The following is a 24,620-nucleotide window of genomic DNA, read 5'->3' as shown; positions in this document are numbered from 1 at the left end:
AGGGCTGAAAAGGGGATGTCGGGAGGTTAGGGTTTGCTGGTGTGTGTGCGTGTGGAATAGGTGGAGAAGTTTAGGGGGGGCAGGGGAGGAGATGCCGACTAAAGGAGGGGGTATGGGGAGGCGGGGTTGGGTGGGAGGCAGAGTAGCCGCTGCGGGTCGAGGGCCCCCCGTTGCTTTATTGCTCGATTCCAGACCTTTCTCTTCACCACTCCTCCCTCCCGTCACGCGTTATCCCCCACTTTTGCGGCCGTGGGGAGGGCGGGATGGGGAGTAGAAACGATGGAGTGGGGAAAAGTCGGAGCAGGAAGAAATGGCAAGCGGGAGAGAGGAAGAACGGGAGAAGTGGAGGGAGGAGAAGGTGAGGGTAGCCCTGAATGCGAACGAGGATGCTTTATTTTTATTCTCTCCTTTTTTCATATTCCTGCGCCCGCGAGGGTGTTGTTTGCAGAGCGAGATTGCGCGTGGGTTTCAGTCTCTTCGCTTTGTTTCCAGTGAGAGGAAGCGGGAGGAATTAAAATTTTCCGAGTGAGTGCATAAGATGAATAAAGAGCGGTGGGGGAAGTCGGCTACGCGACCCCGCGGACTAAGTAGCTTTACAGGTGTAAGCGGCGAGGTTTAATCATTCTATTTAAATGACGCGTGACACGCTTCGTTCGGGACGTTCGTTCCTCATGACTCACCCCTTCCTTCCCCTTTTAAGCTCTTCGAAGTGTCGGCTACCCGTTTTGTTCTCATGTCTCGTTTGTGAGTGAGTGGTAAATTGATGTATCGGTTTAACGATTTGAATGTTGCTTGACTCCCAATGAATAAATCGTTAAATTCGTGTCGCTGCCGTTAACTATCCTCTTAGCAGTGTTGAAAATAGACCAGCAAGAGAGAAATACCTCTTGAGATACATTTAAGTCTCTAATAGGATGGAATTCCTTTAGTATATGATTCGGTTGCCAAGTATGATTACCACTGTGGATAACATTAGAGAAGTAATACTTCGGAAAATTAAGGTAGCCGTGGTTTTCAAAAATTGAATCTTGTATGTCGATAATCAGTCCTGAGCAGCAAGAGATTTTTCATTGAATTAAAGTTTTTTGTAACGGAATAATCATAAGCTATTTCTTCCATTCAACATATAATTTACTTCATTTCTCCTCTTTTCCACTGTTTGTGTGGAAGACTTACATGACAGTAAGTGGAATACGAAAAGTCTGAGAAGCCTAGTGGCAGCGTTATGAAAATTTATTCATTTTACCAAAACTTCGTTTGGACTGTGTATTTGCGAATCCTGTTGAAAAGTTTGTTACTCGAAGGGCACGACAAACATCTCCGAAAGCACGTTTAATTTCCGCGAAGGTACCAAACTCCGAAGGAGTCATCTCCAGCTCAATCTCCGGCTTCTCTGCGGCGTCGAGTCTTCCCGCCCACGGTGACGTGTTAGCGTGGAACGTTAAATAGAAAACGGTGCGGTTAATGCGGTCGCGCAATGGTATCCTCCCCACGCCGCTCGCTCCCGATTAAAAGGAATCGCTTCCTTAATTATGACGCGTGAATCGCGAGTGCAGACTCCCGCCATTTTCTCCGTGCAGTGCAACAAGAAAACATCGGAGAGTTTTTCTTGGTCGCATTCCTTGCGGACACGGCTGACACCGACCGAAAGGCGGGCGTTCTCTCGAGGCTCACTCACAACCCACCCCATCCCACCTCCCCCACCTCAATTCCCCCTCCCTCCTCTATCCAAGCTCAACCTCGCGTGTTGTTCTTCTCCCAGAGGAGACTTTCACAAGCCGCAAAAGCTACGCTTTTTTCTGTTCTGTATTCGTGGCAGAGTTGATAAAATTGTGTGCGGGAGGGAGGGTGTTCAAAGCTTCCCCATGTCGATGTTGGAACTGCGCTTCGACTGGTCATGCTACAGATTTAACGGGACAAAGAGACGCGTGCCTGGACCTCTGTAGTGTGCGCACTCATTACGGCAAGTTGAATTGCTAAATAATTTCTCTATTCCTTTGGAAACTTTATGCTGATATAGGTAAAAGGCTTGGAAATTTCTCTTCCGATTTATTTTAGCTCGTCTTCATAAATGTCTAAAGACGGCGTGCTCACGAAAGAGTAATGAACGTATGCATATACTCAGGCTGACGGCACATTCATGTAAATATGAAAAATCTCGTTTGAGGTATAATAAGTGCGTTTCATGTTTATTTTTATGAAAATTATGTTAAGGGTAGTAATTTTCTGGTTTTTAGAGGTAGTTATTTTGGAAAAAAATTATTCATTGAATTATCTATTTAGTTAGCGCCTAAATTTATAATTTTGACTTTCGAATTCATAATAAGTAATAGAAAATTTATTGTCTTGGATAAATCATAATGTTTTGCTGTATGTATATTTTTCATAACAGCAATAATTTCATCAATACTATTAATTGGATATTTTATGGGAAAAGTGAAAAAATTAATTTTCATTTCCTTTATGAGTGACTCGCCGGCATATTCTCTTCATTTGTCTTATAATTTTATTTTAATGCGATTGAAACGGACTCCGTTAAATTTTTTCGATAATTCAATTTAGACTCCAATTCTGTGAAGGTGAGGTCAAAACTCATTACCTACGATTGATTATTTTAACCTTTGACGGGAGAAGTCGCGAATGAAAAGCGATGCATGCCTACTCTTTTTGGGTGCAGCTTTCAGTAGATACTCGCTACCCTGCACGGGACAGTGCAAACTTTCACATCTAAAGAAATACCTTGGCTTGGAAAGGGAAGAATTTTATTCAGCAAAAGTGAGCATTTGCGCGGAAATCTATCAGCATCGATACGGTAGTTTCGAAGGCTATTTCTTTCTCTTCGCGGATTCCGCTCAAAACATTTGCCGTCAGAAGAACTGCGTGGGGAAAAAATTCCAGCATGAGGCGAGGTTCCAAAGAGTTTACGCAGTGTTAAAACTTTCGAATGGCAATTGACCACACCAGAGGGCGAGCCGGAGCGCCGGCCAGAAAAGAAAAGAGGGTGATCGGGAAAGGAGAGAAAGAGAGAGGTGGGTAGGTTGGGGGCGAAGGGCCCGAGAGAGAAGTTGGCAGGCGCAGCATCCAGCAGCAACGGTTGCCAATGCACTCGCTGGCAACAAAGCGAGCATTGTGCTCCCTTAAGTCAGCAGTGAATCATCGTGACTGAGCCGTGGTGAGGGTCTCCATACGATGGCGGCTGAGAGCTGCGTCCAGGGCTCTTACGTCAGAAATTTCCCCACTCCTGTATACCGTCGTCCCTTGGTGTTCCTGTGCGGTCAAAGGGAACGCGCACTTATCAGACATTCACACATCGGAGGAATGAAGCAAAAACTCTAAAGCATAAAGTATATCATAGGGGCAAAACGAAAATGTGTAAACGTTTTCGTTGTACTAATCCCGCAGTTTACAATGTATATGACAGCCGTTTATGATGTATGTCACTTGTGTGGGATATTTATGTGCATATTAATGACGGAGTAAAGGACAGTTTTTTTTACTGTCATTCACTCGAGGAATTCTCACTTGTTTCCTGTTGCGTGGGTTAATTCAGGGAAGATTATTGCGTTAGTGTAGCGAATTGAATTTTTTTTAGTTTTAGGTGAAGTTATGGTAGTTTATAGCAGTGGCTCATCGAATTTTATGTGAAGAACAAACGTCGCTACGAGCTCCGTTTTATTGCGTGTGAGATAGCATTTTAAAAAAATATTTTCAACTCTTCTAACCACTATTCTGCTTACGTCACCTCTAAACTCCCTTAGAATCTCCCGCGATCTTCATTCGTTTCCGATTTCTATCTCGTAATTCCTCGGCTGCCACGCCCCCTCCTTCACCTCACTCCTTCTCACGCCCCGGTCCCTCCACCCACTACCGTGGTCCGAGCGTTCAGCGGCCCCCACCCATACACAACTATCCAGCGATTCTCCGTGAAATGGCCTTTCAATCCTTCCTACCTTTGGAGGCGTCCGATCAATGCGCCCCTTTTCCTTACGAGAGATCTGGGTCTCAGTCAATCTGATTCGCACAATCGGTCCGCGGGCAAACCGAAAAGACAGGTAACGTTCCGACCTGTTCTGCATAATTTCCTCTCATCCATTTTCCCAGCCTCTCCTTCAGCATGTATTTGCAATTGAACTGATTCACAATTAAATATTTTTAATGAAAATACATTGATCCTTAAGGAGTTTTTGGTATGATAAGTAGGAATAAAGGTACCCTCAAAATCAGGTGAGAAAACAAAGGAAGAAGATAATGCCTTAATCGCGAGTAAAATTCGCGAGCTTAAGAAAAAATTGCACCTCACTATCGTTTTACGTATAATTACAACATTTACTTTTTCTTCGATTTCGGACAGACGCCATTGATGCCATTTCGGAGCACAGTGCGGCCCTAAGAATTCACATTCCTGCTTTAGGTTCGTGACCCATCGGCCCAGGAGAATGGAAGTATACTTCTTCTTAACCCCTTTTATCCTTCAATACTCAGACTCATCAGTCTGGCACAACTCTTTAACCACTCCCGCCCCAAAAAGCTCATCCTTTTCCCTTGATTCCCGGAGTGGCTTTCCGGTTCAGACGCAATCCGCTGGAATTTGCTGCGCTGTTACATCCACCTCGGGAAGACGATCCCCGTCTCCAGCATCCAGGCACCGCATATACCTACCACTATCCATCTACTTCTTTTCCGTTCCACAATGCCCCGACTTTACGATTTCGCCCCACCCTCTCTCCCTCTCTTCCCGAAAGATTCCTCGTAACTTCTTTGGTGGTAGTTCGGGCACCGCGGCTCACACATTGATAGATAAGCCACCCGCGACCGTCCCACCCACCGCTCCCATCTCCCGCGCCTCATTATCAGACCCAATTTTTCCCGCTCCCGGGGCGGTGCCCTCGTCGCTCGGCCGCGTCGGGGCAGTCCACAAAGGACGGGGCACAATCGAGCCTCCACCGTCCATGACGGGGCTTTTCTCTCAATGTTTCTCGATTTCTTCGGGGCAACTTCGGATTCCAAGCCAAACATCCTCGACCGCGCAGCACCCATTCCCCCCGACCTCCCCCCCTGCCGGCCTTTCTATTTCTGGCGTCGTCATCCGTTTGACAGCGGTCTGGGAGTTAGTTACGTCCGCTCTTAACGGGCACATCATGCTCCCTCCCTTGGATGAGTGACGATTTCCACCTTTGCTCCTCCCGATAACTGGCATTTAATATCACTTGATGCATAACATTGTGAAGTCTTGCGATTCCCGATACGCTGTACGAGTTATTGCAGCAAAGGATAGATGTAAACGAAAAGTAAATCATCATTATCCACGAACTAACGTATGTGCGACTTAAGCATGGATGTTCATCGATTACTTCACTTTCAGTAATGCTGAGGGTGTCTAGACGTAATGCTTGGATGTCACAATTCGGGGTCTGGACGTTATTGACGTATTTCCCTATCTAATGAACCTTTTATTTTGCAAATGAAGGCATGAAAATAGTATTTGATTTAGATTTCTAACCTTTCAAATGAAAGTTTCCCAAATAAATAATGAATTAGAGTATGATGCGCAAATTATGAAATTTTCTTTGACCTCTTTTATATCTATCGGGAATTGGTAGGATAGCCATATTCATAATTATGTCCACCAATGTTCATTTCATGTGAATTCACACTTATCTTCGTATTTTTAATTAGCGCCGTTTGTACTTGGCTCCAAATAATGTTTTTGGTGGTACTTGGTTGAATAATAAACCATTAGGTGCGCAAATTATGAAATTTTCTTTGACCTCTTTTATATCTATCGGGAATTGGTAGGATAGCCATATTCATAATTATGTCCACCAATGTTCATTTCATGTGAATTCACACTTATCTTCGTATTTTTAATTAGCGCCGTTTGTACTTGGCTCCAAATAATGTTTTTGGTGGTACTTGGTTGAATAATAAACCATTAGGTTACGACGTTTCCTTTATGAGTTACTTTAAATTATTTTCACAAACCTCCGCTAAGGAATTCAAGTTGGCTCGTTCCCTTCTGTTGCCCACTATAGGAAAAACGGTTGAATGGTATATGAGAACGACTCAAACCTATGGCGATGCGACGTAAATATATGGCCCCGGTATTTTAAAGGGCATAATTTAAAATCGTGCTTATTTTTCTTTGCAGGGAATTAGTTCCAGGAGAGGGCGTAGAGGGGAGGCACGATTCCACCGACTCCCTCCACCCCCTCCCTCCTCCACCAGGGGGCCATGTACATTCGAATGGCCGGAGGAGACTCCCCCCTATCCCCACCTAACCCTCTCCAGATGATCACCATGGAGCTACCCACCGCTTCCACTCTGCACCACCTCCAGCAGGAGCACCAGCAGCAGCAGGAGCACCAGATGCAGCAGCAAGAGCAGCAGCATCATCAACAGCAACAGCAGCAACAGCACCACCAGCAGCAGCAGTCCATGATGCACTCAATGGTCGAGGAAAAGAAAAAACGTGAGTCACCGTTGTGTTTAGTTACCAGTAGAATTCTCACTAACATCCAGGGTTTTTTTTCCAAAGAAGCTTTTTACGCTCTGAAATTGTTGCATTGAAATGCACATTAGCGGATGACTCCGTTAAAAGTTACTGTTGCGGCATCTCCCGCAGTTTCTTTGGAATTTGTCAAAGGGAAAACACCATACGTGTTTAAAGTTGGCTTTAACCTCGTGGACAGTGGCGCCTCGCGCACGACTACGAATACATGTGACATTGTATGTACGGTATATCGTCATAACATCTAGTTCCTTTAAAAAAAAGCCCCAAAATTTCAGAGTTTAAGAGGACGCCTCGGTAGCTTAAGTGGCTAAAGCACTCGACCGGATATTGAGGGATCTGGGTTCGAGTCCCAGTCAAGGCGAATGATTTTTACGCTCTGAAATTGTTGCATTGAAATGCACATTAGCGGATGACTCCGTTAAAAGTTACTGTTGCGGCATCTCCCGCAGTTTCTTTGGAATTTGTCAAAGGGAAAACACCATACGTGTTTAAAGTTGGCTTTAACCTCGTGGACAGTGGCGCCTCGCGCACGACTACGAATACATGTGACATTGTATGTACGGTATATCGTCATAACATCTAGTTCCTTTAAGAAAAAAAAGCCCCAAAATTTCAGAGTTTAAGAGGACGCCTCGGTAGCTTAAGTGGCTAAAGCACTCGACCGGATATTGAGGGATCTGGGTTCGAGTCCCAGTCAAGGCGAATGATTTTTACGCTCTGAAATTGTTGCATTGGCAGGGTTTTTTTGTTCAAAATTGAGCAAGTGTTGAAAATATTCATAAAAAAATAATAAGATCATCTTAAAATGTTTCAATTGCTAGTGATATTTATGACATTATAAGTAATACTGAGCATGATTACATATATCAATAATGCGTAAGCGTTGGCGATATTTTCAGTGACGCAACGTACGCAAATAACATAAACGATATCGCTGCTCTTCGATATTTCGAGCCAAGAAACCCAATTTATTGCAATTCCTGGTGTCATTTTTAATCATTAAAACTGGATCTCAAGATTCGTGATCACAGACGTCTACCTTATGAATATTGGGTTCTGGTTCCGACAGTGATAACGCAAAATGAAAGATCTCGCCAGAGGTCAGTAAATTTATATTATCTCTTTTGGAGATATAACTCATGAATACCAGATTCTTTACATCACCTTGTAACGGAATAACTGCTACAATGAGCATGCGAAAGTTATTCACAACTCTGCCACAGTGATAAAATTCAATATTAAAAACGGATTTCCGTTTGCAATTCCGTCCAGAACCATAGTTTTGAGGTTTAAAATGCATTGTACCATTTCCCCAAACTCTGTTTCTCTATAACGCCACAGAAAAGAGAAAAATATAATAATATATTGAGTGTGGCAAAAAATTGTCAGTTTGCTTACCGCACCTGCATTCACTAAAAGGGAGCAGGAACATCATTCTGAATTAGTCGAAGCAATTTCTCTCTTTAAAATGTCCCATAAATATAAGCTGCAGTACGCATGAAGCTTATACTATCACTCGTGTTAATGCGAGCGAGATGTTTTTCTACGTGACTGTCATAGAATAATAACAGGCTATAAATAAAGCAAATTCTTAAATCTGTGCTTACATTTTTTTAAACATTTTTTAGAGTTGCAGCGCAATTTTTTTAAATAAGTTAATTTTCTTGTGTCTTAAATTAGCCGATCGTTGAAAAATGTGAAAAACATTGACATTCGTCGTTAATTTACCAGAATTAACAAATCACTTACTTCTTGATATTAACAGCTCCTTCCACCGTGACGGAAGAAGTGAGAAAAACACACATGTATCAATCATTCTAAAAATACCATGCACTTGAAAGGATCTCATTAAGCATTTAAGTAGGTTTGGATACCTATCATCGGTGTATTCTTTCAACGAAGTGTACATGGAATAAATAATTTCACACGACAAAATCTATGCTTGATGCCTTCTTATACCTGATAATAAAAATCGGCATTAAATGTATTTTCATGTATTTTTAACAAAACATAACTTATTGCACATCACTGAACATAATGGAAATTAAAGAACTCCCTTTTTCGGCGTAAAAACATAGTTTAATAACAATTAAGTTAGTAAGATCATTTCAATTCTTGATGTTTGCAATCAAGATTCCTATAATTTAGGGAAAGCCTATCTCAATTTCCTTTTTTCTATAATCTTTTTCTCGAGCTAAATAGGTACGGGCTTATACTCCCTCCAATGACGATGAATAAGAAAATTGTTTACTGATCGTACTTGAAGGGTTATTAAGGACATAAAGGATGAATGACATATGACTATTTAATTCGACTAACGATTTTAGTTGATAATTGAGCCTAGATAGTGTAGTGCTTATTTATACGTTTTATTATAACCAAATTAGGTAAATCTTACTTAAATAATCGTTTCAGGCGTATCTTTGAGGAATTATCCTATGATGAATAACGTCGAAATAAAACGTTTTGATTCCACATATAAGTATTATTATTACAGGTGGAATTGCAATTAAGTTTTATTTTGACGTTATTTGTGGTTAAATCTGACTTGGATACATTATCTTCTATGTCGGATTTAAAATAAAATAGTAATCCGGTACTGAGTATAAATGTTATGCAAACGGACAGATTTGAATTACCCTTACAAACGAAGCAACTGTTCCTTTAATTTTTCATATGATAAAAAACGAACGTTTTGATTTAGATTCAATAGCTATTTAGTTACTTCACTGTGAACGCTGAGATCAAAGTTCTCGAGTTTATGAACCCGACTACTTAAAGAGCATTGCACTTTCAATCTCCTTGTTTCCTTTATAGAATAATTCTTCTGCTAATCGGGCACATACGGTCACACTTCTAAAAATGTCCTTTAACCTGTCGTTCTTTTCTTCCGTGCGTATATGCGTTACTGAATTCAGGAGGAGCAGGACCTTGCGTCAGCCATTTCGCTGAAGGGGAAGGTGATAGAGGAGAAAGAGGAGGACGAAAGAGGACGGAGAAAGAGGCGAAAGTTAAGAGGTGTAGGAGGAGCGAAACAAAAGATACTGGAATAGGAGGAAGAAGAGGGTTGGTTGCATGGACAGAGTGCACCTTACCTCATTACCTCTGTCCTGTTCTCGAGATTTGTGGCTCCCTCTACCTTCCTCTCTCTTAATTGCACCCCAGGTGGCCTTCCTACCTCTCTTCCCCCTCCCGTATCCCCACAATCCCTCCCCTCCCATCCCGCCACCGCCTACCCTCACCCCTTCCCCTATTACCGCCCTTTCTGACATTAACCCCCACTGCCCTATTGCCTTTCTGCCAACCTCACACTTTTCTCCTGTTCCAAGCACACAGCTCCTTCCCCCTCTCAACCCTCCCCCCCCCCGGTATCCCACCCCGCCGGCTACTAAGAAGATCTCCCTCATCCTTCAGAACGAAAGAGAATCGTGAGGAAAACTATCTCCTCCCTAAGCTCCTCTCTTAAAAGACGAGGATTAAGTTGAGGGTGGGGGGGGAAGGTAAAAGGGGGATTGGTTTGAGAGGATGGAGTAAAAAAAGGGTATTTAGTAGAAGAGAGTGAGAGCATGCGTTCGACAATTTTTCTTTTCGGTCCCGTTATATTTAATAGCTTTCTTCGTCGAAGCAGTGCAATGAAAATGCTTTACAATTTTAATTTTTCGAAGATATACTTTTAAAAAGCATGGAATAGGGTAGGAGTCGTGCTGATTTTATTTTTATTGGGAATTTCTCAAAGCAAAAAAATTAATTTGAAGTTGCACTTTAAAAATATTTCTATCATTTCAACAGCTCAATTTCATATCCTTAAAGTACACTTCTATATATCTTCTAGTCAAATTTGAGTTTTTTACTACGTTAAACTATTGCAGTGATTTTTATTTACGGAATGTTAAACTACTGTGTTTTTAATATAAAATGAAAGAAATTAATATTTTTTCGAGATTTTTACTACTGTTTTGTGTACGAAAAATTTTAAATTATAATAATAATCAATGATATGTATTCGATTCACTGTTAATCTGAAACATAAAATGAGCAGGCATATTGTTTTCAAGTGCAAATTAGCCTTAATACTCTCCATATATTCATTTATTGACAAAAGAATATCTTAGAGTTTCTGCGGAGATTCTCCTCTGAAAACATTATTTTCAGCTTCAGCCTTTAGTTGTAAACTCACTCTGCAACTTCGAAAAGATTTTCTTGGCGTCACTTTTGTAGTTCTCTATATGTCACAGCAAATTATATGATAATCCTTTTCTTGACTGTCTATAATATCTTTGATTGACTCGGAATCAAGAACAATACTTTCATAAACAGCTTTTACTTTAGATCTCTAAAGATCCATGTGACGTATATTTTAATAATTATTTGTACAGAAAATTTATTAAAGTGATAATTTGGGAGTATTATATTGAAATTATTTATATTAATAACTAATAGAACATTATTATTGCTAATTAAGCTAAACTAATGCGTAATAAATATGTATTGAGTATTGGAGAACCTTTCTCTCGAAAATAACAGTTAAGCCACACCAACAGCACGGTTAAAAAAGTATATTTTAAATTACCTGGTTACCTGGAAGATTGCAATTTTGTATAGTCATCCAGAAACAGTAGAGAGTAGGACAAACCATTTATCGTATCTTCCGCTAAATAATTTTGGCGGACACTTATATTTTAGAACTGTTTCAGCTGCTCTTGAGCGTTTTTAAAGAAAAAGTATATTTCTACTAGCTTACTTTAAGGTTCTCTAGTAAGCGGTTAGGTTCAAGATAATAATCCTATCCACCACAACATGAGCTTTGGGCTCCATTGAGTTTCGAAAATAATTTTCAAATTCGCAGATTCCATGCCCCGATAAAATGAAATTTCAGTAAATAATATGTGCCAGAAAACTCCAAAGACATTAGCGTTATCAACGCTTCGTAATATCGTGGATACTATCTGGACTCATTAGTAGTCTAAATTAATCAATCGCCATTGACACCGGAGTCGGGTCGAGTCTAGACACCAAATCCTAAGAGATCCCGCCCGGACCACATTTTGTAATTCGCCGCGTGCATATCTTTCATACTTATCCTAAATGGTGAACTTTTGCACCTCCGGCATCCCACAAAACTTCACCGGACGGGCACGAATAAATCTTGACCCCCAGCGCGTTGCCTCCTCGGTCTCCCGTGTGATGGACTGCAGAGAGTGGATTTCAGAAATTCCTTGCGCACCGCCTCAAGAGTCCTCTCACTCCTGCATATGCCCATCCGCGGGGTCACCTATCATCCCCTCTAACCGACCCCGACTCCTCTCCCTCCTCTAGATGCAGTTTCAAATGTTTCCGCTCTTCGCGTTCCATACTTTTCACAGTTGCTATCTAGTCATCTCACCATTCTGCGTGTCCGGTCCCCGCCCCACCCTCCCCCACCAAGTCATCTTTTCTTCATTTTCATCTTTGTAATATGATTCTCAATTCTCGTTCTGTCCTCCCTGGCTGGTTTCATAGTGATTCCCATCCGCCTTCAATGCCACTCATTAGAGTATTATTTTTAATTCTTCATTATGTTAAAATGCCCAATCACATCCCTATGGGAGTAAAATTGCTAAGCCCTAAGATTTATTATGCGTATTAGCTCTCAATCCATTGAAACGGATAATGCCTTATGAGGTTAAAGAATGAGAATTTCATTTAACTAGGTCATCAACAGTGCATGGTTAAATGCTATAGTAGGTTCCACATTATTTCTTAGAGAAGAATATCTCTCGAGATGCAACTTTAATACTTTGATCTCGTACTGCCATACTGCTGTGCCCATTCTAGTCATACGAGATGTTGGTAGGCAATCACCAACAGTAGTTCACCGGCTCCCAAGGAAAATTTTCCTCCCCTATTTCTCTCTCTTTCCTATCTCTCTCACTCTCTCCCCTATTCAGTACACTAATTTCCAGATGCCATTAAATCAGGTGCGACATGATGCAAAACAGTGGGACGTGTTAATTCTGCGATCAAGTTGAGTGCCGATATTGAATTTGCCTTTTTACAATATCTTCATATTCGTATACAGTGTTAAAGTGTGCGTTTTACTTTAAAATGACTTTTGTACTTGTAATTAATCATAATTGAATTTTCTATTGGTTACCGAATATGCTATGGCGGTAAATGTAAGCGTTTTCCCTGGGTTACCTCTGGCACAGTAATGGCTTTCTTGGTGGTTATCATAATTCAAAATCAAGACGAAAATACTAGTTGAGTGTTAGGGTTTTTAAAAAAAAAGCTTTATTTCAACAATTGAAAAAAATCAACTTCTGGTTCATCCTGGGATTTTTACGAGTGACTTTTGAAATTCTCGACATCTGTATATTTTTATGTAATTATAGAGTTGACAGCTAAGTTTCCAAAATATATCCTAGTATTTGAAGCCAGTATAATTTATAGAACAAGAAGTACAAGTTAAATATTATTATCATTCTACCCTTTCTTCTAAATTTCTGAGTATTTATACTTTTATATTTTTATTAATTTAATTTGCGCGTTATCTAAGTGCCAAAGATACAGGACAGAAAATCATGAGACTCACAGTGGATGAATGGCAATTTTTATCGAAGAAAGAGTTGTATTCTGCAACTTCTTTCCAACTTCCCCTTTCCAAGTTCAGCATTAAATTGGCAAACTGTTTTCCACGTGACTTTCTGAAACTGCTATGTGATTTAAGAAACAATACACGCTTTAGAAACACTCTTTAATATGGTTCATTGCAAAAGGAGTTGAGTAAAAAAGATTAATGATTGATTTTTGAGTGTGTTCTACTTCATAAACAATTGAAAACTAACAATTAGCATCGCGCTTCTAGGATTCATTTCAGCTCATCAGAATCTTTATATTTTCCTTCAAACAAACTCATATTACGACACTCATGTTGATGTACACAGAACTTGATTCAAGTAATTTAGAGCGTTAAGGCCTTATTTCCTGGTATACCCGTCACGTAACATTTAGAAAACCAATACGAAACGGTTAATGGGATTTTAATGGCCATTCATTCTATAATATTTTTCCTTTCCCCCTTCGTGACTCATTCCCGCGCCCTCACCATTTCTACCTTTCACCCTTCATATTATTCTTTCATTTTCATCCCAGTTAGAGGGCTCGCAGGTTAATCGGAGTAATTTCTGCGCATTAACTGTGGGGGTTCATTTTCCATCATTGCTGAAATGGCCTCTATCCAAACGAATTCTATCGAATCTCCAAAATTTTCTATAATTTAAGACATTTAATGAGGATGGTACAAAATTTTTTACGTGTGGCTTTTTAAGGGATGTTTCCCTTTTACTTAACATTATAAAAATGGATATACGTGTATGTAGATAAAGAAATCCTTTCTCTACCATGAAAGAGAAACATGAATGGTGTGTCATGTACCAGATATATGTACTTGATGAAAGGAGCACCATTTGTAATTCGTCAGGTGATGTTTTTGAATTTTTAGAACCAAAATAATTTGGAATAATTTCGTAAGGAATTAATACATGTCATTATGGAAACACCAGCAGTCTATTTCAAGTGCAATAGTTGTCTTGAATTTCCCTTTAGCTGGGCTTTAATACCACGCGTTAATAAAAAACATTCACATTGCCCAAAATTGAATTTTGCTTCAGCTTTCATTCGGCACTCCCTGTTGCACTATGCCGTGGAATGAATGCGAGTAGCGTCGTACAATCGTAGACTAACGCAAAAATACGTGCTCCCCGACATACTTCCCCTTCTGAATGCGTTGCAGATTTTGGTACTGCATACTTGAGAACGTCCTTTTAGAGGTTTACTTCTCCATAAAAATCCGTGGCCTTTCGACACTCAAAACCTTTCGATCACTACCGCTCCCGCCATCGTCTCCTTCCCGTAGTTCTCCTTACCGTAGTGTTCCGCCTCCTCCCGTATCCACCCGTCCTCTCTCCCTCCCTCCCCCCCAATCTCCTCTCCTCCCTCTCCCTCGAGACCCGCCGCAGCGCTTATATATATCAACAACATCTCGACCGGTGGTGGCCAGTGCGTCCGCTCGCCGAAGCAGGGGAGAACTCTTTCAAGCTTCGTGCAATCACGCCTTGCATCTTTCCCCCGCATCTTGGATCCTCTATCTCCTCCGCCTTATCTCTTTCCCCGAGTCTCCTCGGATTTTTTTACATCTTTCTCGCCCTCGTTATCTCTTCTTCTTCCACTTCTTTATCTCTCTCTCTCTACCCTTTATCCCATCTTCCTCTTCCCTCTCCCTCTCCTTCACTATCGTCCCGTAGCTTCCTCTACCACTTACTTGTGGCTACTTAATTAGGACATGTTGTCTTGCCTAAGAAGCGTGCGTTTTGACGAAAAAAATGCGACTGCTGCATCACTTTATTTTGCACCCATAGAACTGACCTGTGAGGTTGGAGATAGGAGATCGCCATGCGTATTCCAATTCCATTATTTTACCATTTTCTGAAGATAAATGTGATTTTGGGGATATGGTCACCCTGAGTGGGGATATTTTCTTGGGTTAGGAAAAGAAATTAATTTCATGAATACGTACTTTAATTAGTCATCAAGTACTTTCTTCAATATTAAGCTGGATATTTATTTGTTAATGCTAGAATAATTTCGGCTAAAGTAATGGGTATCGGGTGTGGGTTGCCGTATCATCCCATCTTTCGTAGGATTTATAAAACTAAATTAAATAATTTACAATATTTGTGATTCTAATCTTAGTAAATAATTAGTAAAGGCTGAAGTTTATTATAACTTTATGAGACTAGTTGTTACGGAGCAATATGGCATAAAATAAACTAACATTAAATATTGCTGTAGGATACATTTAATATAATCTTTAGTTACTCTAGGATGGATGAGCATATTAAAGTATTATAATACGAGATACAACTCGTCTACCATGAAACAATTATAAACGGTAAAGAAAGGTTCTTTATCTTTGGTACTACAGTATGACTAAATATGAAAGACGTAGTACCATATCCCTTTTTGCCAACAAATCAGGTTGCAATGGTATCTTTAAAATATCATAGTTATATTCTGTAGGTTTAATCCCATCCTTAGGAATTATTCATTAGCTATATTCAGTAATAACGTCGGTTAACATTAGATGAACGTTTCGAAAAAAAGTCCGACAAATCTCATCGATAAGTAATCAATCACCAGCCCTTCTATCGTAGTTTAAGAGAAATTTGGGATGATTTATTTATTTATGCTAATGTTGGAATATATCTTCCAAAAACAATAATGGTTGCGCCCATGATAAATAATCATTTGAATTTGATTACCAATCGCAATTTTATTGATGAATGGTATCATTCATCTGGAAATTATATCGTTTATGGCCTAAATTCTCTTTCCTCTTATTGCGAACTATAGAATTGTATTAATTGAATAACTGGTCTCGTAGGGGAAAAGATGTAAAATAAAGTCGTATATGAAAATACACATAAAAATACGACAAAAGGCGTCTCGAGTGTGCTTGGAGCATGGCTCGTGTGCATTTGGATCACCTACGCCGGGGAATCGCTGAATCAAAGCTCCACCTCTTCGCGGCTATGCTACACTCCTCTAATGCCTCAATCTTTGCTTCCATTTTACCTTTCTCGAAACTCTCTTATCCCTCCTCGTCCATCCAATAAGTAACATTTTCTGAATCCTAAGATTTCTCAATATTTTTGCCCGGAAGATTTTTTATCCGAGCAGTGGCAGCTCTCTCTTATTTGGCAGTATCATTTTTAAGGCTCCTAAAATCTAATTTAGTCTCTTAGGGACTCATTATGTCCCTTTCTACAATTTTGTCGCTTATATCTCTTTTGCTATATGAGAAATAAATTTGATTTATTATTTATTTCACGTGTTCCTTCATAATATTTTGTTCAGAATTCGAAAAGGTATGTGATTTGAATTTATCAAAAAAGGTGGGTAGGGTCTTAGGTTGTAAGAGTTTTAAAATGCATTAAATATGCCACTTATTTTCACTGTAGAGATTTTTCGAAGAGATATTTTCTGTCTCTTTATGATGTTTGCGCAATACACAGCGTAGCTATGTAGAACTCTGATAATTTATAAATGAGACCAGAGAATGATGAAGTGTTCGTAATGGTAGGGGAAGATAGAAGCTTGTTTGGAGAAATTCGAAGGTAGAGTAAGTGGGGGCAATAGATATTAAGAGGAAATGGAATATTGAAGAATGGGATAGTAAAGACAATGTGTATTAAGTTGGATAAAAAGAAAAAGTGTAGGCGTGTTGAATGGAGTGAATGGTGGTAGAAAGTAAGTAGGGTACGAGTATATAGTTATGTTGACTGTTCAAATAGTTTAAGTCCTTTTATGCGGGGTTTTGAAGCTTAGCAGTTCATAGTCCTTGGGTCACTCAACAAACTGCATGATCGAAAGGCTGCTACTACTTTTAATCGATGGGCTTTATATATTTCATTAAATTAATCTCATCGCATGTTGGTGGTTTGAAATACTCCTTGTGACCATTAGTACCATTAGTATTCAATGGAAATAGCAGTCGTCGTTCACTTGAGCGTTCAGACTCGCTGTTGCATTCCTTGCATGGAATCACACCCTGCCACATACCCTAGTGGTAGCTTGCGGGGTATTCTGAAGGTCTAGGTTCATCCTCCTTCGTTGATCGACCATTACTCCCTCCCTTCCCATTCTCTCTTTCATCTCTTCCAACGTAACTACCTTCCCTATCCCCGCACACATTACACCTTTCAACCCTCAGTACCTCACCTAGCTATCCCTCGTCCACCTCATCGCTAGATCAGCTGCCGGGGCGAGTGTAAACCTCCCAAGAGCTGTGTTACCCACTCCAGCAGAAAGGTCGTATGGGAAAAAGAAATGGAGGGAAGCGAAAGAGAGGGGAGAGAGTGAGTCAGTGCCAAGCGTGAAACACGCGGCGATCCTAGAAGACGCACTCAATGCGACCTCCAGCTCCATGGCGGCGTTGTTTACGCCCTGTAACCCTTGGCGTGACGGGAGAACGGGGTTTTCGAGCAGGGGAATGACAAGGTGGGGGGGGAAGGCAGAGTAGTGTGTGAGGCGCGAGCAGTCGGATCATTCGGGAGTCGCCCATGAAGAAGTCAGCAGGGGGGAAAGAGAGCGAGAGAGGTCAAACACAGGGGGAGGAGGTTTGTTTTTATTTACGCTCGCTTCACCTACCGTTGTGCCACTCGACCGAAGGAGGAAAATATTAACTTCCCCTCTTAACCCCTTAGGCAGTCCCGCCTTTTAGTATGGGGGGCATGAGCCCAGTTGTTGGGAGACGGCCATGGATGGGAAATATGATACCTCTCTCATCATTATTATCCTGTAACACCTATGCGTTAAATGTTCGTATTTAGATAAACCAAAGAAGAGGAAAGTGAGCCCAACAAATTTCTCCCATTCTGAAATTATTTTAAATATTATTGAATCCTGTTCAAAGTATTGTTAACGGCTAAATGAAAAGACAAGATATAGAACTTATACCTATACTTCGAACGGATTCATACTCGTTTACATGCATTTTTTTAAGAAATGAATTCTTCTCATAGTATTGAGTGTCATGCAATGGAAGTTGCCCGAGCTCAGGAGTCGCTCGTCTCCACCTGTTCAGTCCTTACAGAGTTTCCGTAACCTGTTGAACTCCTAATTTACTCACAGCCAAATAGTGTGTGCCTATCACTAAAATTTGCCCTTAGCTCTTGACACATTGATGTTTTGGCCGGTATTTTCTTTTTAAATTTCTGCGCTTCGCTATGGAAAAAAATTCTGTGATTCAAAATGTGTATGCGTCGAGAAGAATCAAAGCAATAGTCTGATTCTTTCTGACTTATTCTTTCGTCTTTGATTTAAATGATATTCAAGTATATAGTTACCGGAAAAGGTTTCACCTCAAGTATTATATGCCTGAAAAACTTTACACGCAAAAATTTAAATTTTACGATTATTTTATAAAAAAGATTTCGAGTATCATTACATCCAAACCTGTTGAAGTTTCATTCAACAAGAAATCGGAAACCGGATATATTTGTTATTTATCTGACAATTATCCTTTTTCAAAAATAAAAAAAGAGTTACTTTTTACTCATTGCAAAAGGATAAAGATTAGAGATAAGTTATCATATTTAACTGAAGGCTGATGTTTGAGAATTGTGTCCTGGTGACCTCTTGAAAAAAAGTAATAAATATTCTATAGCCGTTTTTTATGGCATGTATTTGTTAACCATTCATATTAACTACGGCCTGTGTATTATATTAATTATACCATACTTAATAAAAGCAATTTGATTTATAAATTAATAATGCCATCCATGCTCTTTGCGGAAATGTTCACATTAATTTTCGTTTTGAATTGAGACTTTATTACTCTTGAGGTGTATAATTGTAAGATATTTTGGTATCGTCGGTCAATATTACCGAATCTAAATTTATTATGGACTTGTCTTATTGGTTGTACATCAGGTATTCTTTTTTCTCTTCCCATTACAGAAGAGAGCGGTCACGGAATGGGGCCAGAAGGTGAGTGAGACACGATTTTCGTTAATTTTCTGTAGGGAAATTGCTCACTTTTCTGACACATACTAAATGAGATGAAGTATTTGCTTTCACACCTGCTGCCCTATCGGTTTAGCTGGTTGCATACACTTCCGCTCAATTAATAAGTGACTTGGTGGCATTCTCTCTAAAAAGGTATGCATGGTGCAATAGTCTTTGGGGTTTCAGAAATTATGCGGAAAGTGTTGGCATATTTTATCTGTTTATATGTATTTTGTGGTAGTTCACATCAGCTTTTTTTATGGTAAGAAGACCATTGGATCAAAGAATTAAATCTGGGCGGTTCCGCAAATTATGATGGTTTAAATAAGAAATTGGTTTTTATTTTATGTCTGTGAAAATTTTCTAGCTTTAAGATGGCCCTATTTATTATTGTAAGCAGCCGTTTATCGGTTTAGGGTAGGTTAATGATTAACCCTGACATTATACACTACTCTACTCCTAAGCCCTAACCAACGTAACACAATGTATGCTTAAGACGCCATACTACATTCTACAATACCTATTCATTTAGCTTTGAATACTTCGTAGCTCCCTTAATCCAAAGTGCTTGTTATTTTGCTCCCTCTTATTTGCTATCACACCATTCTCCCCTCTACCTTCTTCAGTATCCCATTGCCTCTCAGTATTTTTAGGTGCAACGTAAAGAAAATGAAAAACATATAAAAATATCATGCTGCGATGTGCTTCTTATGGTAAGAGGGGTGAGTGATGGATTATTATATAGATCGAAACCAAGATAGGATTCTTAGTTTAATATTCGTCTCAAACGCTTCATTCGTAGAGAAACACGCTCTGTTCTTTTAAGCTATTCTGAATGGCGTGCCTGAGAAAGGTTTTCCCAGGAAGCAAAATTCCAAGACCTTTATTTATTTGCAGTCCTGCTCCCAAGGTGACCTCATTAACACCTCAGCTTCTTCCCTATTCCAGATTTTTTTTCAAAGGTTCCCACCGCTGTGAATCACTCTCACTTTTAAAATGGAGCCCTGTAGAAAATGGGTTGTATCTCTTTTATTTCGACGACAGCATTCTCGCCAGCAAGGTCGACTTAGGCACTTCAAATTCCGCTTGAGGATGGTGGTAATTAAGCATTTGATAGCATCGCAGTGTACTTGCCTGATCTGAATTCACCTGTTCCCGAGAGTATGGCGGTAGGCCGTTTGAAAAGCATGTAGCCCGCTCAGGCCACTCGGGTTACCTTTCCCACTTCCCAAGGGTGGCTGTCGACCAGTAAAACAGGGTCGTCCACCTGTTTTCGCCTCGGTCCACTCTGAAACCAAATGTTGGATTTAGGGAAATTATTTGCGGTCGATAATAAAAAGGAACGGGTAATTTAATTGAATCCCGCAACTATGTCACAGTTGTTGCAATGAAACAATATTAATTATAAATGATGCTCATTCAAATTATTAAGCTCCTAGATACATTTCAAACTTGGGCTATTTAACCTTCTTTGAAGTCGAAAAATGTATCCTTCCATTATATCATCGGCACCACAGTCCCTGAAAAAGTACATAATAAAAGTACTAGTAAAAGATTTCCCCATTGTTCTGTATAATCCTGAAATATAGAATGATATAATTATTGGATCGTATTTACCTGTGCGGATTACCTTTATGAAGTTGTGCTCTACACCAGTGGCAGAAGATTCAATTATAAAAATATTGTGCATTTTAACCCATGCAATTCATGGTAAAATGGAAGTGGATTACGACACACAATCTCATAATTTTCCAACAATGTTGCATTCCATATTCAGGTTAATAATAGGTTTCCTTGGGCTAGCGTATTTCACAACTTCCCAAGTTTTGGTAAAGTTTAAATGTCTTTAAATTTCATATTTATTCCAAAATGTTTAGTGCATTAGTTCCGAATATATGCCCAATCGTTGGGAATATTTCCGATGAAACTGCAAATCACACTACATGGTTTCAATTTCCTTCCTCGCAAACTTATCCTTAGTTGGAAAAATATTGGGTTTTCACTTCAAATGCAAGCCCACCATGTAGCATGGGAACGAGGCAGACGCATTAATTTCCTGTATTGAAGATAAATGCCTATACCCACCCACCCTCCCCCTTGAGTACACGCAAATACAAACGCTCGCCGAGCTCCCCAACCGCCCCTCCGAAATCCCTTGAAAGCGGGGTAGGAGTGGGAAGGGGGGGGAGTGACATGCTCCCTGTAAAAAGGGCAAAAGTGGACTCCGCCGCCCTCCCCCATCAAACTAGCCCTCCAACCCACCTCCGCCCCCGCATTCCTAACCCCCAGAGTCCCTCCCCTTCAACCTGACGATCCGCCCCCCCCCCCGCATCCTTCCTTCCCCACGCTCGTCCCCCATTTCTCCCACGTTAAAACTTTTGCCTTCGGAATCAACCGACTCTTTCATCTCCATCCTCTCTTTCCCATCGTACCCTCGTTCCTCTCCTCCTCACACTAACACCCCCCTACCCATCTACCCCGCCGCTTCGACTCCCACCAGCTTACCCACCTCCACCCGTCCTCCACCGCACAGACCACCCTTTCCCCACACTCCATCTCCCACGTCCCTGCTCTTTTACCTTCGTAGTCATCCCTCCACCGCCCACCCCCCTCCCTATGAGGCCCTCCTTCGTCCTCCCCCTCGGCCCTCCTCACCCCCGACATTCCTCCCCTCCCTTCCACACACCTCCTCCCTTCCTTTCTTCCTGCCAGCCTTGATAACGTACTTCCGGTCCGTTCTCTCACGCTACAATAGCTGCCCATCTTCTCTCCTCTCCCCCCTCCCACCTTTCCCCCGCCCCGCTATCCGTCCGACTCACCACCGCGGCTCCCACACCCTCCCGCCCCCTCTCATCTCTCTCTCCCCCGCGCCGCCGTGGATGCGACCATAACATCGACCTTCAGAGAGGCAGCACACAAGAGGCACGGCCCATTCCCAACTCCTCTCCTCTCCCCCTACTCACCTCTCTCGCCGCACCCCCCCTCCCGCAGCCGCCCCTCCTCCCAACGCACGCCCCCGCCGCTGTCGACCGATAACCTTGCCATTACTTCAACCCCTCCTGTCCTCTCCCCTCTCCGCCTCGACCTTTTTTTGGGGGGGTCTCCTGGGAAACCAAATGCAAGGCCTGTCGGAATGCGCCAGAGGTCAATTGAAGACTTTTATTAAAACACGCGAATCTATTCACGGGAAGGCCTAATCGAGGTTCGTGTTCTTTTTCGGAGGTGTTGTTCCTCGGACGGTATTTGTCACCGTCTTCACGGCGTCGGATTTGGTCGTAGATTCCCTTCGACTCTCTTGATTCAGAAAATTTACGAGATATGAATAGTATGCTAGTATGCATGTTGAGTTTCAGTGATAAATTGTTAAGTGAGGTTTCTCTGGTCCTCATCAGCGTAACGGTGATCGAATCTTTTGAATAATTTAAGCATAAAATATTATAAACTCGAATTTCAATTACTACTTCAAGTGGGTTGTCAGGTGGCAAAGAGTTTCAAAGAAATAAATAAAATATATCCCGATAAAATATTGGGATGCTTTCGTCAGAGAATCTTGTTAAAGTGTGAACATACACGAGCATGAAAATTCTGTTGACCTCTGAATTGAAGCATATGCAAGCGATGATTCTTAAATTTGACATATCCAGTAATTTTGTCCCATTTTTTCTGAAAAACTAACAAAAAATATTTCCATACTGGAGCATTTTTTCGATTGAGTCTTTTTACTCTTGAATCATAAAATTATTATTGAATCTCGCTAGATGAAGGATCTATCCGAAATCTGAATTTACTTTCATATCTATAGTGCTATTTTACAAAACTTTTGTTTCATTTAATGGAAAGAAAATAGTTTCAAGTCTTCCAAATTTCAGTGCAAAAATACGCATTAGCGAATGATTCTGTCAAAAATTATTACAGCGGCATTCCCGTAGTTCCTTTGAAATTATATTTTTGCCTGTTAATGCCGGTGTTATTTTATAGGATGTATTTATCTGATGAATATCTTCGCTCGAACAAGGAGAAAGCATTCGTGACTCTACTAAAAATTTGCTCTTGCTACGTTTTATATGTTTATCCAAATCCATCCATCCTTCATCTAATATTGTCACTCTATCTTTTCACATGATTTCATTCTGTATAGCCAGTATTTTTTCAAAAATATTCCTTCAACTTATCACGATGATTCAGCTGTGCGAAATTTATGTTTTCGTTGCCAACGATTCCTGATTTGAAAATTTCTTTTTCTCGCCATATTTCCTCAGTTGATGGCAACATTAAAATAATAATTCCCAAGAGCTGGCATTAAACTTAAGAAAACATATTCAACCATCGTCGTCGGACCCCTTTACACCGTGCACCTCAACTCTCCCCTTTCCATCCCATCTTTAGTCACTTCCTCCGTGCATTTTCCTCTTTTATTACGCCCTCTCCGTCCGTCACCTAACTTCCCAACGCTTGCCCAACGGTGAGAAAGAAGACCATGAACTCACGGCTGCCTTCTATTCCTCAGCAGCATTGTTCTCGGAACACTTTTATGACATGTTATATCTCTAGGTATCAATTATGCCGGGAAAATAATGAGCTTATCTACGAAACTTTGTCCCCGTAATTCTTGGAAAAATTCTCTCCGTGGCCTCTAAGCATAAAATGATGGGGTCAAGTTTAAGATCCGAGTACCCAAAAATCACTTGTCACCCTCTGAGAAGAATTACTTTTGGATTTCAAGAATTGTAGTTTCTTCCCAACATCTGATTTAATTTTTAATATTATTTTTGAGAGTGAATCCTATTCTTGGAATTTCTATTCACCTTCGAATCATATTTTTCCCACGCTATAATTGTATGCGCGTAAGTAATCTAAATTATTTATTTATTGCGGGTTTCTTTGGACAGATAACAGGTAGTTAACATGCTATTAGCAATTACTCTCTAGATGATGGGAAATACTATAAAGAGAACTTGTAATTTGAAAATGAAAAATGAAATAATGCTATTTTTCTATTTAGTGTGTAAATTTCAATACGCAAGTGTAATGACGTGATTTTAATGTATTTAAAATCCATGATAAATTATTTTTTGGTTTTTGAAACTGATGAAAAGTGTTACCGTTTGTAGAGAATACGAAAGCATCTACTTGATTACTAAACTGCAGTAAAGCTATTCCTCGTGGTTAGTTAGCATACCTCAAATAATTGCCGTTACGAGATGTCCGGTATTGCTTTTGATAAAAGTTGTAAATAAATATTTTATTGAATAACCCAATTTCTGCTGATGCATTTTATATTTTTAGAAGAGACGCTTTCTTGACGCAAGTAAACCGTCAATTATTCATGATCCAATATTTCGATTCATGGCAAAATACATGAGTAAAATGAAAGACATCGTCCTCAATTATTCTGATATTCGCGGCGGCACATAGTATTCACTTTAATGCCTTTTCCTGAAAACTCATAGATGTCCAGTATGAATATAAGTGCATTACTTACATGAAAAGCAGTAATGGCCACGTGCATTCAAGAGCCGAATGCTATTTCATCTCTTTGTACCCTAATTATTGCAAATGAGGT

General features: G+C 40.4%; 1 protein-coding gene across 1 annotated transcript in view; it reads left to right on the top strand.

Moving 5' to 3' along the window:
• The window catches only part of LOC139700666 (paired box protein Pax-2-like), a gene marked incomplete at its 3' end in the record, with an annotated part of 266,602 nt that overhangs the window by 50,392 nt on the left and 191,590 nt on the right, over positions 1 to 24,620 (top strand). The window contains exons 2-3 of the mRNA XM_071599123.1: positions 6,149 to 6,469; positions 19,010 to 19,039. Coding sequence (XP_071455224.1) covers positions 6,232 to 6,469; positions 19,010 to 19,039 — 268 coding nt within the window. The remainder of the gene's footprint in view (positions 1 to 6,148; positions 6,470 to 19,009; positions 19,040 to 24,620) is intronic.

This window comes from Hetaerina americana, unplaced genomic scaffold (genome assembly GCF_022747635.1).
Source record: "Hetaerina americana unplaced genomic scaffold, ioHetAmer1.1.p SCAF_106, whole genome shotgun sequence".
NCBI lineage: Eukaryota > Metazoa > Arthropoda > Insecta > Odonata > Calopterygidae > Hetaerina > Hetaerina americana.
Note: the sequence above shows the minus strand (reverse complement) of the source record. Positions and strands in the feature narration are given on the sequence as shown.